The sequence below is a fragment of the Eptatretus burgeri genome, chromosome 10, assembly GCF_056783735.1.
Source record: "Eptatretus burgeri isolate ZD-2024b chromosome 10, Ebu_testis_v1, whole genome shotgun sequence".
NCBI lineage: Eukaryota > Metazoa > Chordata > Myxini > Myxiniformes > Myxinidae > Eptatretus > Eptatretus burgeri.
The window spans coordinates 97,341,693-97,356,885 of NC_140970.1; the positions used below are offsets into that span (position 1 = coordinate 97,341,693).

General features: G+C 45.0%; 1 protein-coding gene across 3 annotated transcripts in view; it reads left to right on the forward strand.

Moving 5' to 3' along the window:
- LOC147019210 (uncharacterized) overlaps positions 1–15,193 on the forward strand; it is a 79,547-nt gene that overhangs the window by 29,227 nt on the left and 35,127 nt on the right. For all 3 annotated transcript variants that reach the window (XM_085899562.1, XM_085899560.1, XM_085899561.1), the window contains 4 exons: positions 3,746–3,939; positions 5,113–5,168; positions 7,654–7,758; positions 13,732–13,903. In XM_085899562.1, coding sequence (XP_085755688.1) covers positions 3,746–3,939; positions 5,113–5,168; positions 7,654–7,758; positions 13,732–13,903 — 527 coding nt within the window. The remainder of the gene's footprint in view (positions 1–3,745; positions 3,940–5,112; positions 5,169–7,653; positions 7,759–13,731; positions 13,904–15,193) is intronic.

A 15,193-nucleotide genomic window follows, 5' to 3' on the forward strand; every position in this document is an offset into this window, starting at 1 on the left:
CACACACACACTCAAGGAAAATTCGATCATGCAGAGAGAAAGAAAGTAGGTGAGGGTTAAAGGCTTTCCAGTACCTGGCGCAGTCGGCTGACCAACGCAACGCAAAACGCTTTGGGAGATACAGGTGGGAGGAATACGGGTTGTGTCTCATATGTTGGAGTGGGTGGTGTTGGGGTTACAACAATCGGGCTTTTCCCGTGTGAATGCTCTTTTGTGCATCCACAGTTGAGGACGTGGATGGAAAGAAACATAATAGAAAATTGTCAGCCAAGATGTGATCTGTGACCTGCTGCAGGCACGATGTAAACCTGTACTAACCTGATCCATGGTCGGGTTTTCAACGACTAAACCGTCTCCCCCACCAGGCCTTTTGGTGAGGCGGGTGTTTGGATATGGACACACAGCAGGATTAAAAACAAAACCTGTTAAAGGGTGGAAGAGCTCCTTGTGAGCCAACCGCCATCCATATCGAGTGCCCAACTGTGTCTGCGGACATCCTCCTGCAGTTGGGTTACTTTTTATTTGGAGGTTGGTGGCAGGATTTGCATCTGGCCACCGAAAAACCCTTCATTCCGCAAAACACAAAAACGCAAAAAAAAATCTGAAAACCCACTCCGTCGGTGTACCTCCTGTGCAGCTTCCCTTCGCAGGGCAGCTCACCGGATGACGGGATTGGGACAAAGCCTTCGGGACCCCCGATCTTTGACAATAAGTGGAAAACCACGGGTAACATTCCTGGGTCAGATTGTGGGAGAGTGTTGGAGTGGGGCTGAGGTGTCGTCCACCAGACAGCGGTCTCCTTGGGTTAACCTGAGGCGGTCCCTTCGGGTGTGGGCCTGGAACATCCTATCCCGAAGAGAGGATGATCACCTGTCTCTGTTATCATCTGAGCTCAAGCATTTGGACATCGGTATTGCAGCACTCTCTGAAGTTCGGAGACCAGATTGTGGTGTTATAATGGTGGGTGGTTACACCAACTATTGGTATGATCACTCTGATGGTTACCATACCCAAGGAGTTACTGTAGCTGTGTCCAATAAGCTGACCCCAATGATAATTGAAGTAACACCGGTCAACGAGTGTATTATGAGACACAGGATTTGTCACTCCTTGGGTGTCATTTCCTTGGTCTCTGTCTCTGCTGCGACTGAGGCGAGTGATCTCACCGTGAAGGATGCATTTTACGCCACGCTCATCTGCGGTTGATCAGTGCCCCAGACGAGATGCACTTCTAGTCTTGGGGGATTTCAATGCATCGATTGGAACTGATAGGGATGGTTCTGAGACATGTGTTGGTCCCCATGGTCAGGAACTATGAACCAGAATAGCACTAAGTTCCTTGACTTAGGGTGGCCGGTTCATGGTTTCAGCGCCCACAAGCTCATTGCTGGACTTGGTATTCCAACGCTGGTGGTGTGGCAAAGGAGATTGACCATGTCCTCGTTGATGGTTGCTGGAGGATGATCCAGAACTGCAGGGTCTACCGGAGTGCTCAGTTCCTCAATACTGACCACCGGCTTGTTGAAGGAACTCTGAAACTGCACATTAAATCCTGGAGAATGGTACTATCCCAGCCTCGGATGGACGTTGGCAAGCTCAAGGATGAGAGGGTAGCTGAGGAGTTTGCGAACAGGCTGAGTAGACATTTAGGGGGTCTGGGTGCTTTGGGGGGCCCTGAATAGTTGTGCAGTGCCTTCAAGACCACCGTCCTTGATGTTGCCGGTGGAGGTCTTGGAACTCACCGCAGGGCAAAGAAGAATGTTGTCTCTCAAGGGACACTGGATACCATTGACCAGAGTCGCAGGGCCAGGCTGAATGGCAGAGCTGAGCCGTTAAGGGAGTTGAGGCGTAAAACTGTACGTGCACTAAGGGTGGACAAGGAGGCCTATGTGCAAGGAATCTGTGAGGGGGCAGAGCATCACCTGTGGACAGGTGATCCTCCTCCTGCTTTTTGGGGAAATCGCGCATTGCGTTCATCCAAGCCCATTCCACGGTGCACTGCAGTTAGAGCAGAGGGTGGTAGGCTCTTGACAGAGGAGTCCAAAGTGAAGGCCCGCTGTGCCGGTTATTTGAGCGGTTGTATCAAGCTGATCCACCAGCTGTCTCGTTGGATGTCAGGGGTGTTACAATCTCTGTTGCTGACCCTCCAATCAACTGTGTTCCACCTTTGCTTGTGGAAACACGGGCTGCGGTGAACCGGTTGAAATGAGGTAAAGCTCCAGGGGTCTGTGGCATCCATGCTGAACTTCTCAAGGCTGGTGGAAGTGCTGCACTTGTGTCACTGCATGCAGTTCTGTGCTCTGCCTGGAACACAGGCATCATCCTAACTGATTGGAAGAGGGGTCTTGCTGTCCCTCTGTGGAAAGCGAAGGGTGATCGCCAAGACTGCAACAATGACCGAGGGATGACGCTGCTCTCAGTGCCGGGAAAGGTCTTTGCTCGGATAACTCTTGATAGGGTTCGCCACCATCTGCTTGAGCATCAGCGTCCAGAGCAGTCAGGCTTTACACCAAAGAGGTCAACAATTGACTGTATCCTTGCTCTTCGGGTCCTCACCGAACGCAGACGAGAGTTTTGGCAGGGGCTGCTTGCATCAAATTTTGATCTCTGTAAAGCGTTCGATTCAGTGAATCGGGATGCCCTCTGGAGGATTCTTGGTCTTCGTGGGGTGCCACCAAAACTGATCGATCTGATGTCTGAACTCTACTCTGGTACTGAGAGTGTTGTGAAGTGTGGTGGTACCATCTCTGACTTATTTCCAGTTGTTACTGGAGTTCGTCAGGGATGTGTACTTGCCCCCACACTTTTCAGCACTTGTATGGACTGGATTCTCGGGAGGATGTCAGAGAGATCAAGCTGCGGTGCATTGTTTGGGAATGTCAAGATCTCGAACCTTGATTTCGCAGATGATGCAGTCATCATTGCAGAGACTTTTGATATCCTTTTGGATATCCCTTGTGGTGCTGAATGAGGAGTCGGAGCTGCTGGGATTTTGGGTTTCCTGGGTCAAAACTAAGATCCAGGCTTTCTCTGACATCTTGGATGCTGCTTTCCTGTCTGTGTCTGTTTGTGGTGAGGATGTTGAGGTCATGAAGAGATTCACTTGCCTTGGCAGTGATATCCATATCTCTGCTGGCTGTGAGTCAGAGGTCAATAGACGTCTGCGTCGGACCTGGGGAGTCATGGATTCACTGGATCATGGGGTGTGGTGCTGCCGGTGCCTGCGCGGGATGCCTCGGCAGGCCTCAGAGCCGGAAACGATCTCAGTAACTCGCCAACCTTGGTACGAATCAGAGCTCCGAGTTTTATATGGGGCCGTGGTCTCCGGACGAGTGCCCCGGTCCCAAATGTGCGCTGACCTTTATTCTAACATGGAATTGTAGAGGAATTGATGATATTGTGTTGTGTCAAGTCTATTTTATTATCATTACTTATTTTCTCGGTCTTTGTTGTTCGTCCAGTCTGAAAGCCCAATTCTTCCAAATTTGTTTGAACATAGAATGTTTTATGCACAAATGCAATACTATTATTTGCTTTGTCAATTGGAACAATTAGATTTTGTGTTTGAAGCTCTTTAAAATAATGATGTGTCTCCAAATTGTTTAAAATTACCTTAGGATTGTTGATTCAAAATCTTTTTTCAAATCAACGTCTCCTTTTTCCATGTTTCTCTCCCTCCTCTTACCATAAAGCCATTTATGTTCTTTCTTTGTTGTCATCCTTGTCGATGATTTATCTTTTTCAGGTTTCAAAAGCACCCGCAGTGTTTTTAATCGAGTCTGCCCAATACATGGATGACGAGTCGACAGACATGCTGCATAGACTTTTGCTGTTTACAGACCGGAGCCTCCTCGTCATCTTGGCTATGCCAGTGGAATTGCGGAGTTCATTGTCACGGCGATTGTTTCACATGAGGTCTCTCATAATGAAAGTTACAATGTAAGTGATTTGTACGAGTTCCTCTCCTGCAACATTTTGGGTTTTTTCACATTCCAATTAACACCTTTTAATTGAATAAGTGAGAAATAATATACTTTGAAAATTTCACTCTCGTGACACAAACAGACTGAATAATTTTTGTAAGAGGTAGATTATCTTCTTCTTTAACGACCACCATTATCCCACCTTTCTTGTGTGGTCAGCTGGTGGAACCTTGCCCTGACTTCTTATGTACAGGGTGGCCAAGCCTGACGTTCGACTAGTTAGGGCAGGAATTTGGAATTTGGCTCTGGTGCCGGCGATAGCTTGCCTACTCTTCACGAAGGACACTGTGGGATCTTTACAATGCACCGACGAATGCTGGCAGACGGGAATCCCATTTAACGTCCATCTGAGGGACGGAGCACACCCTGTCCATGAAACATCCGACGGACGGCATAAATCACCCTGCTCGTGAAACACCGGACTGACAGTTTATGGCTTGTTCGGGAATCAAAACGAGGCGAGACAACTCAGAGGCGAGCATGTGTACCTTGTGGAAGCAATCTTTGTCACAGGAAAGTATAATTCAAATACAAGCTGTTTAATGAATAAAATACAAGACAATTTTGTGCACAGAAGGAAGACTTCGGCCAGCTACATAGTTGCAAGCTGAAGACTTAAAACTACATAGAATATTGAGTATATATACACTTTTTACCAAGATATCAGATGGACCTTTATGGACTTCAAATATGCTACATAAAGGGATTTTGGTTTGTCATAGAATTTATTTACAGCCCCGAGAGGGGTGTGGGGAGGGGGAGAATAGGAGAGTCATGTTTTGCCCTACTGACTAAGATGGTCACCGGATACATAAAGTTTTTTTCAATGTTGTTTATGACTAAATCAGAGAAATGTGTGTATTCTGCTCTTTACTTAGCTTTCTCAGTATATACATTGATTGAATTATTTGTCAAAGTGCTAAACGAAGTAAATCTTGCATTTTTACGTTATTATAAATTACATTTTAATAATTCAGTTACCACAACCTGGAGTCCATCCTGTCAACCCATAGAAGTGAGACTATAGCAAATTGAATCTAAAATTATTTGAAGTCAGTTATCATTGGTGGGCATTTTAGGTACCTTCGTAGCTTTTGGAGCGTGACCCGTTGTTTCATCTTCTGTGCAGAATTCCCAACACAAGATTGGATGAAGCAGTTGCAAGTCAGAAAGAGTTGCAACTTTGTGAGTTTGAAAATGTTTTGTCTCTCCAATGAACTTCGTTTCTCTTTGTTGCTTCCAGTCATGTATGAATGAAATATCAGAACTTGCTGAGTCCTGTAAACAGACATCTGTTCAATTTAACTCTCCCTCTTTGTTTTGAAGGACTGTGATTCACCTTTTGTAAAGCTCTGCACAGATCTCTCTTTTTTTTTTTACAATTAAAATCTGGACTCTGCCCATCCTATCCCTTCAGAAAATGATTATTGTGGTCCACTTCTTGGCAGAGGATGAAATATTGTTTTGAGTGAGCTAATTAATGTATAGTATATGCCGTTTCATTATTCTAACTTGTCCCACTTTCAGAAGTTGCATGTCAGGAAACGCTTTTATCGTATAATTTTGGGTCACAAGTTTGAGTTTGCCTTGACTATAACTATGCCTATAACTTAAGTTTGCCTTGACCTGAAGACTGCTCACCAGAAGGGAGATGATGCATTTGTTACCTTTTGTCAACACTGCAGGGAATTGAGACTGACCTCAACTACACATTATGGAAAATGAAGCTTAAATCTTTCAATGATGAAGGGAACAAGGTGACGACAAAGGCAAAGGGTAAAGAAATCGGTTCGAAAAGTAAATGGAACCTTCTTGCCAGATTTGTCATCATAGGCAGAGGTCACAAAATTGATGTGAAGAACATAATGTCATCTTGTTTTGGCCCACTTCCACTGGGTATCGCTGCACATGCTGGTTGCCTTGTAAAGACTAATAAGGCAAGGCGGCTGCATTAACTTGAATCAGCCCCGAATCATCGCCAAAGGTCGAGACATCAAGAGGGAGTGTCTCGATTGTGGATGGGATGGCCGTGTTGCAACAAACGAGTCCAAAGTACATGCCACAGAACATCGCTTAACTTGACAAGAATCTCCATCGATTGTTGAATTTTGCTTGCACTGATGGTTCAATTGCAGGACACTTTGCGACAGACAGATATCCAGCTGCAGAGTGCAATTGAAGAGCAGCAAGCAGCCCGAAGAAAATCAATATTGAAAAGCCAGACTAATTCCAAAACAGTGGAAAATTTTCCTGTCACATAGTGACAACAAGGAGCAGTTGGTTAAATTCCTGTTCAAGATGTAGCGCAAGTGTTGTGTTGGAAGACTGAAAGGTGTGACAGTAACTGTGGCTCATGGAGAACTCTGCCATGTAATCATTCCACAAGATGGAATGGTTCTTATAAGCGACATCGAAGAGCTGCACTGTTCACAGAGAGAGGCGGACACAAGGATGTTGTTACATGCGAGCTATATTTCCAAATCCGGTGGCAACATTATCATTATCATGAGTCCTGACATTAACTTCAAGTCTTGGGGGCTCCAAGCTCTACTTCCACACTGGGAAAGAAGAGAATGCGACCTCTTCATCTCAAGGCTATTGCGCAACATCTTGGAGTCCACTGGTTGCCCTCCACTGCTTCATTAGTTGTGACTGTCAGTTCATTTTATAGTGAAGTCTAGACAAAGGCTGTCAAACTGATTACAGCCAACCCAACATTGTGTTCACCATTTCAATCTCCAGGGGAATCGTTCACAGTAATTGAAGACATTGTGTCAGATCTGAAAGTCTTTGTTTGCAAACTCTATTGTCAGTAGGAATACGCAAACATGACTGATGCCAGATATGCAATGTTCTCTTTGGTGACAAGGGCAGAGAATGTATTGTCACCAAATTGAGATGCCTTGCATAAGCATGTTGAGCGAGCCAATTTCCAAGCCACCATTTACAAGCGTGGCTTCCAACAGCACCCAGATATTCCACCACCTATGGGACAGAGATAGATGCTGATAAATGATGCAGTTGATGTCCTGGGAATTGACTGCATGCAGATGCAATCAACAAAAAGCATCCTTGAAATTTCATCCTATGCATGCAAGAACTCTAAGTGCAGAGTCGGGGAGGCAGATGACAAATGCTGCTTCTCTTTTGACATTCTGTGCACAGAACTCTGCTCGCTCATGTCATACATTTGAGAATAAAAATCTATCAACTCCCACTGTTGATGATGTTGTGGAGTAGACAGTGAGTCTGAGAACATGTGTGGAGGAGATGATGGGCTTGACTAGTTGAAGACGACGACATTTAAGAAGTCATTTTTCACGTGGTGTGGACAGTAAGCATATGCAGTAGATATACTGCCTTAAATCTAGTGCCATTGTGCATGGTTGTGTTGGCATCAATCAGGAGTTGGCAACCAAAATCTTCATTTAGCCCAAAATGATACTCCAAATTTTGGGCGTGTAGTGTTGGCTGACGTGCAACTTCTGAAAGTGGAATATGTTGGAATAATGATAAGGCATATATTAGCTGCACTTTAAACACTATTTCATCACCTGCCAAGGATTGGATCACAAGAATCAATTTCTGAAGGAAATGGCCTGCATGTCTGCATGTAATGCACATTTTTTAAAATTCTTTACTTTCCACTTGCTCGCATGGTTTTTCACAGATGAACTGTTCAAGCTGTATTCTGATTCTCACCCCGATGTACTGGAAAAGTACGTGGTTGGAACGGTTCCCAAAACGGTGCAAAAAAGTTGGTTTGCCAAGAAAGGTGAGGCCAGAAGACGGGTGGTTAAGCTGCAAGTCAAGGCTTAGGAAACACAGGGTGATGACAATGATGGAGTATTTTAGGCTACTGGTTTGTTCTTGTGAATCACCATTCTCGCTCGGTGTTGGTTTGTGGAATAGTTATTTGATCTCTAATTTGTTTGTTTTTTTTGGTGTTTTCTTGACTTCTTGGCTGATTGGTTGGTTTGTGAGTTGACTGCTTTGATATTTTCTGAGCTTTGAAATTTACCCCTCTCGTACCCAAGAATGGGGCATAAACGTACATTCCAAGTTCCGAATGATTCACGAGTGGAAATATCCCTTCAATGTATCACCATTCCATTCAAAGGGTGCTCCCCTGTGGTTCTTAACAAATCGGCAGGATTTTTTTAATGTCGCAATGAGTATTATCACCAAATGATAGCAAATTACTTTTCTTCCCCCCCCCCCCTTTTTTACAGGGACTTGGACTCGAGAGTTGACGAACATACACAAACACACACCCGCATACAGACAAACACAGACGGGTGACCTTTGGGGAAGTGATGTAACTTTAAGGAGCACTCTATCAGTACCCGCAACACCATGTTATGACATTGGTTTCATTCCTCATGCATGGGGCAACTAAGGAGGATTTCACACACCTCGTTGCCCCCTCTTATCTGCCTCCCTTCTCTGTTCCCCGCTTCATAGGATGCCAACTCATGGCGTTTTCCTTGCTCTATTTTTTTATGCAAATGCAGGCATTCCACTTCCTGGTTCTTCCTGACAAGCTCAGTGCTCTAATGCCATTCCCATCATCTTGACACCAAGAAAATACTGTATAGTCTACAATTCCTGTCAAAAAACAAACACCTGAATCACTATGTCAAAGTTAGTTTTCCCTGCCACCGCCTTTGATGTGCAATAATTTGGAGGATTCATGTTGTCTGCTCAAGCAGATGTAATTGATAGCCCTCAAAACTGCAAACATTCGCCGCATCTCACGAGGCTACATGGTCCTCTTGAGATGATAATATCGTTTTTATCGTTAATAATTTAATATTGAGGGACTGCAGTCGTAACCAGGTTATGCTCTCCACTTGTTCGCCCATCCCCAGCACAGCAGGTGATGGGGTTTTGCAATCACTTCTATGTGTGTGTCAGTGTGTCTGTCTATTCCATAACCTTATCATATGAGCTTTTGTCATCAGATTTTCATCAAACATTGTGACAATATGGAGAAGACAAATTAATAAATGTGTCAAAATGTCAAAGTGCAAGGTCACAGAAAGTACAAATAATTATTTATTTTGGATTATAATCCTTATTAGCCCATCTGGCACACAGTGTGAGACGGTGGTGTTTAATAATTGCTTCCGTGGTTCTTGAGAGGGTGTTTTGCGATTGTTTACCATTCGAGCTTTTGTCATCAAATTTCCTGCGGGAGGAGTGGTTCTTAAAACAGATGTCCACTGTCCTATCAGCAGCGTACTGGATTGATGGAGCTGTCAGGTTGGAGCATCGGCCTCGAATGTTTGAGGTCCACACAGTCAGGGTCAGGGGAGGAGGAGCTGCTGGTAGGGTGCAGGAATGTAGAAAAGGAGCAAGTGGAGAGTGCGAGGGAAGTCAGAAGAAGGTGGGGTTCGGGGAAACCAAAAGAGGAGGGGTGGGGGGGAAACAGAGAGGGCTGGATGATGGGGAAGCATGGAGGGAGATAGTACTGACATGGAGGGTTTTGCCACCATCAGTGGACGAGAAGAGAAATTGATGGCAGTGTGCCCACAGCCTCTGAAAGATTTCTGTCTGAAGATTCCCAAATTTGATCACACTGAGACCAAATGGGATGGGGGGAGGGGGGAAAAACATTCTCCATTGAAGGCACGAAGGAATGTGGAGCTGTTGTTACGAGTGGGGGGGAGGTGTGGTGTATGAATCTAAGCATTTAGGAATGAAAAGCTTTCAGAAAATAAACCTGGTGGAAAAGAAGCAGAGGAAACATTGGGATGAAGAAGAAAATGAAAGCATGGGTTGTTCCTGATAGAGTTGTAATAAGAGTGAGACATATTTTAAAAGTGTTTTTTTAATGTTAAGAGATTTTGAAGGAAGAAACATTTTATTCAGTGAAGATTCAGTGTGGGAATGTTGAAAAGGAGAAGGAATCAAGAAGAGATGAACAGAGGACTGCAAATTGAAGTCGTTTTGTTGCTTTTTTTTTCAATGGACAGTGTGGAGGCTCATGTAAGAGCTAACACAGAACATATAGCAAGGGGAGCAGGAGATGAGAGAGGTGGAAGAGGGAAGCACAAGCTAGTGGGGAACAGAGACATGAAGAGATCAGTGGAAGGGAGAGGGATGGGGCGGGGTGCATAGGGTAAGCAAAATGGACACAACAGGTCGTTTCATGAAGGAAAGCAGGGAATTTGAAGGAGGTGGGTTTGGGGTGCATTAATGGGGGTGGGAAGAGATTATGGTTTTGGATGGGGGGAGATAAGAGATGGCGGTGAACAGCGGTTTTGAAAACCTGCAGGGAACAGTGGGATTGAAGAGAGTGTGGGAGTTTGTTCTAAAGGCAGGAAAAGAGAGGAATGAAAGGGTGAAGGTGAGCAGTGATTCTTGATTTTGGTAGTTTTACCAGAAGGGGGTTGCTGGCAGACATTCAGTGCACTGCGGAAATATGGGTGGGGTGGGGGGGGTAGATCGCAGACAGAGTGGGGGGGGGCAGGGGGGCGACGCTGGAGAGGAGTCGGAAGAAGACAGAAAGACCACCGACTTGCCAGTGGTGAGAGAGTGAGAGACCCAAAGACGCAGCCTCATCACGGAACCCACCAATGATCTTAAATGCCTTGGTTTCCACAGCATGAAGCCGAGAAAGGTGAGAGGTGGGAGCACCAGCCCAGAAGGGAGAGCAGTACTCCATCAGGCTGCAGATGAAAGCTTTGTCTGTGGTCAGGAGCTCAGGTGTGCCAAGGAAGGACTTTGCATGACGTGGGATGCCCAATCGACGACCGGCTTTGGAGGACAGCTTAGAAATGTGGCTTTCCCAGGAAAAATCATGGCAGATCGTGAGGACCAAAAGCTTGAATGAAAGGACTTTATCAAGAGGATTGTTGAGAAAGTAGAAGGGGCTGGGGGTGGGGGGGTTCCAAACGGTCCCTTTCGGAGTGACATGGTGAGAGTGTGAGATTTGTCAGGATTGAAAGACATGTTCCACGTCTTGGACCAGCTTGTGATTTTATCCGGATCTGCAGTGAGTGAAGAGGCTGCTGCTTGCCCATCTGAGGAATGACAGATGGTTTGGCAGAGGGTGAAGTCATCAGCAAAGAGTTTTTGTTTCTGCCTGTTTTGTTCATTTTAGTTGGGGTGAAGAAGAGGTTTGTTTTTTGTTGTTTGTCGTTTTTTGGAGTGAAAAGGGAAAGAGGATTAAGGTGAGGGATCAGAAATGAAAACACATGGTTGGAAAGGAGTCTACACGAAACACGTGTGGTGAAAACAAGCACAGTACATGTTAAGTTGAATGTTATTGAGCAAGCAGTGTACAGTATTTCAAGCAGTGTATATTTCAGATGCTTATTCATCATGGGACGCGGACCCTGTGTTACTTTAAGTAAGCGATGTTCCACGTCCAAGCATATCCAGTTCCGAGGCGAGTCCACACGTACATGTACACACAGATAGCATACAGTCTAATATTAAACCACTACTGTTTGTCTCCCTCTTTGTTTGTCTGTGAGAAGGATAACTCAAAAAGTTTTGGACGGATTCGGACGAAATTTGGTGGACACGTTGGATGTGTGATGAGGACAAATTGATTCGATTTCGGTGAAGATCTGGATTGGACAAATGTTTTTTACGGGTGTTTTTTCAGCCATCAGTCAGTCCCCATCAGTAACCATCAGTCCCCTGTGGGACTACTTTTTTAAGTGGTGCAGCAATTTAATTGGATAGCTTCCTTCAGTCGTGGGTGCAATTTTTATTTCTTTATTTTTTCATCATGATGTTTGACAAAATAAATAATTATAAAAAAAGGAGGCGGCTTCAAGAAAGGGAGCGGGTGGGGGAAATCAACTGGTATTTTTAAAAATTATTACTAGTGCGGGCCCGTAGGTACGTGCCCGTACGTGCGTAAACAACGACTGGATTGGGGCATTTTTTCACCCCCCCTCTCACCCCTCCCCCACTCTCTCGCCCCCTCCTCTCTCCCCTTCTCTCGTGCCAGTACCCTCTCTCGTGGGTGAGGTGTGCCAGTATGTGCAGCTTCGTTCCTTCGCTCTCATAAACGACGACTGGATTGGGGCATTTTTTCAATTAGATCGGACCAACCGTATCATAAATGGCCATAACTTGGGAAACACCTGGGAAACATACTCAGGTCCCCAGCGTCAATTGTGACGTCATTTCAAACGAAGAAGAATTGTGATGCCCGCTCTCTCTCGCCCCCCTCGCTCCCCCCTAATCTCGCCCCTACTCTCTCCCCCCCTCCTTTCTCGCCCCTCTCTCTTGCCCCTCTCTCTCGCCCCCACTCTCACCCCCTCTCTCGCCCCTCCTCTCTCCCCCTCTCTTGAATTGTGACGCCCCCTCTCTCTCGCCCCCTCTCTCCCCCCTCTCTACCCCCTCTTGCCCCCCTCCCCCCCTCTTTCCCCCTCCTCTTTCCCCCCTCCTCTCTCGCCCCTCTCTCTAAATGTATTCACAAATGTATTCACAAAAAACAAATAAATAAACATTAATTGTGACGTCATTCGTGATGTCATAGCACCGTGTCCTGTCATTGGTTTGGGAAATAAATGGCCGTAACTTGGGCACCGCTTGTCCGATTAATATCAAACCTTGAAAAGGCACATACTCAGGTCCCCAGCGTCGATTGTGATGTCATACTAAACGAAAAAGAAGAATTGTGACGTCAATCGTGGGAAAATAAATAAATAAACATTAATTGTGACGTCATTCGTGACTTCAGAGCACCGTGTCTTGTCATTGGTTGACAGATAAATGGCTGTAACTTGGGAACCGCTCGTCCGATTGATATCAAACCTTGAAAAGGCACATCCGCGGGGCCCCGGCAATATTCCTGGCAAGTTTCAATCCGATCGGACTGGTGGTCGTCGAGAAACTGCGGTCGCATACAGACACGCACACACAGATTGCTGGAATTCGAGATAGATTATTTGGCTTAAGAAGAACCAGAACAAGGTGGAACGTTAGTTTGGTTGAATCAGAACCGAATGTTAAAACCAAGAGCATGAAGTTCCCGCATTATTTTTCTCTGAAAACAACCCAACGATATGTGGACTTGCAAAGAGAATCCCGTTGAGTAGTTATCAGAAAAAAAAACCTTTCATTGAGTATCGACAAAAACTTCTGAGCAGCTCACTCTCTAAAATACCTCTCCCTATTCATCCTCAAGCCTACATCGTGGAACCTAAAAGAACTGGCTATGATACAGTCAGTCACCTGATGTTGGGCCAGGAAAGGTTTGTGCATGCTTGGTCTTGCAAAGCAGGTCACTGCAAAAGATAGGGCCAAAAACGATATTTCGCATGATATTTCAAAAACTTGTGGACGGGTAATGACAAAACTTCGTGAACGAGTTGGGTTGGTGACAAGAACAAGCCGATTCGATTTTGGTGAAGGTCTGCATGCGGATCGAGCCTTTCAGTGAGATCTTCTGTTGTTCAACTCTTCATCAATCCATAAGATATTCACAGTACTGATGTTATTGGCAAGCAGTATTTCAAATGAATGTCGCGAGGACTTTTTGGATAAAATTGTCACCACGTAACATGACAGTGTAAACCAAATTATTGACATGAAACTTTTTTAAATCGAATTAATTTTTTGTTTTCAAAAATATGACATGATTGATATTCCAAATGTGCAATTCTCAAAACATATTTTATTTCAAAATGTAATCATTGATATTTATGAATTCGCTTTTTGATGCTTGTGTTTCCTTTTTGAACATTTCTATTGACTGGTCCATCGTTTCACTGTTCCACAGAAACCCAGTGGAAAGAGCTTCTCAAACAATTTAAGATTTTCAAAAAGAAGTCCACACCACAGAGTGTGCTTATTTTTGAAGGACATGATGGGAGTACTGAAACCATCATGCAACATGTTTGCAATAAGTTGGAGGATAAAAAGAAGAGGAAGAAGTTCTACAAATATCATCGGTATGTTTCAGCAAAAGTGAAGATTTGTTTGTGGTTGAACTGCCAAAAAATCCTTGTAGAGAGTGTGAGAAGTCATTAATTGGGAGCTGAAGTTTGATTGCATCATAACTGAAGCCTGGCAGTGCTGCTGACATGATGCAGTGCCCCTATGCATTCAGGCACGAACTTTTAAGCTGTTCGGTGTTGGCAATAACTTGTCACATCTTCACAAACGACACCATGTGATCTTCAACGTCCACCAACTTATGCTTGCTGACAGGATTCTCAATTTTCTATTTACTTGAGGGATGGTATCAACCTGCATGCAAAGCACCAGGGTGGTAGTTTATAATTGGGCCAAGATTCGAACTCGGGCCACACGAGTCAATGTAAAATGGTTTGAGTTTTCCACCGTGCAAGATCACGAGGTGCTGACGCTTCGATCTGCATCAGGATCTTGTGATCCTTCATGGTGGATCACTCTCTCCATTTTATTCTTTCTTTATTGTTGTTGTTGGTGTTGTATAGCTCCAGACAGTTCTCTCAAACAGGCCCTTGGCAGAGAGACAGCTGACTGAACTCCGAGGAGCGACCCAGAGACCCCCCACCCCCCAATTTCAGGATGGTGTACCGCAGCATTCGTGAAGTCAGAGCCACGACAAATTTAGAGAGAGAAGAGACAGAGACAAAAAGAATGTGCCAGTCTGGCGATTGGCACTCTGACAGCGACCACACTGCCCTGACCAATCCAGGCAGAAGGAAAGAGCCCTGATCAATCCGGGCAGAAGGGAAGATTTTGCTCCCACCTTATGTTGGGGGACGTGGGTTAGGGGCGGGGGTGGGTGGGGGGTACAGCCACTGCGAAGAATCATCCCTGATAGTCACTTCTTATCTTAGTATTCTCTTGTGCTGCCAAAGTAAGACTGATAGTTTTGTGCTGGAATTAGCAACTACATTTAGAGAGGTCAGAGGTGAGTGCATGGACCTCTTATCTCTTCTATCATGCTAGCCCCCCCCCCACTCCTCCCTCTGTGGTTAAAACATCCAATCATAAACTTGTTTGCTGTGCAGCTATATTCATTGGTGGTGCCTTCACTTCTGAATGCACGAACATTGTTTATTTTCTCGAAGGTGGACAAACAAACTGAATTATCTCCATTTTTGTGATTCAATTATAATAACTTGTATCTTACTTCACTCCAGGTTTCATGCCTCCCGTGTTCGTAATGTTCAGCAACCAGCGTAATGTTTTTGAATTCTATATTTTAATCCTGATAAGATAACTTGAAAACTCCATTTGTCCATTGTCAA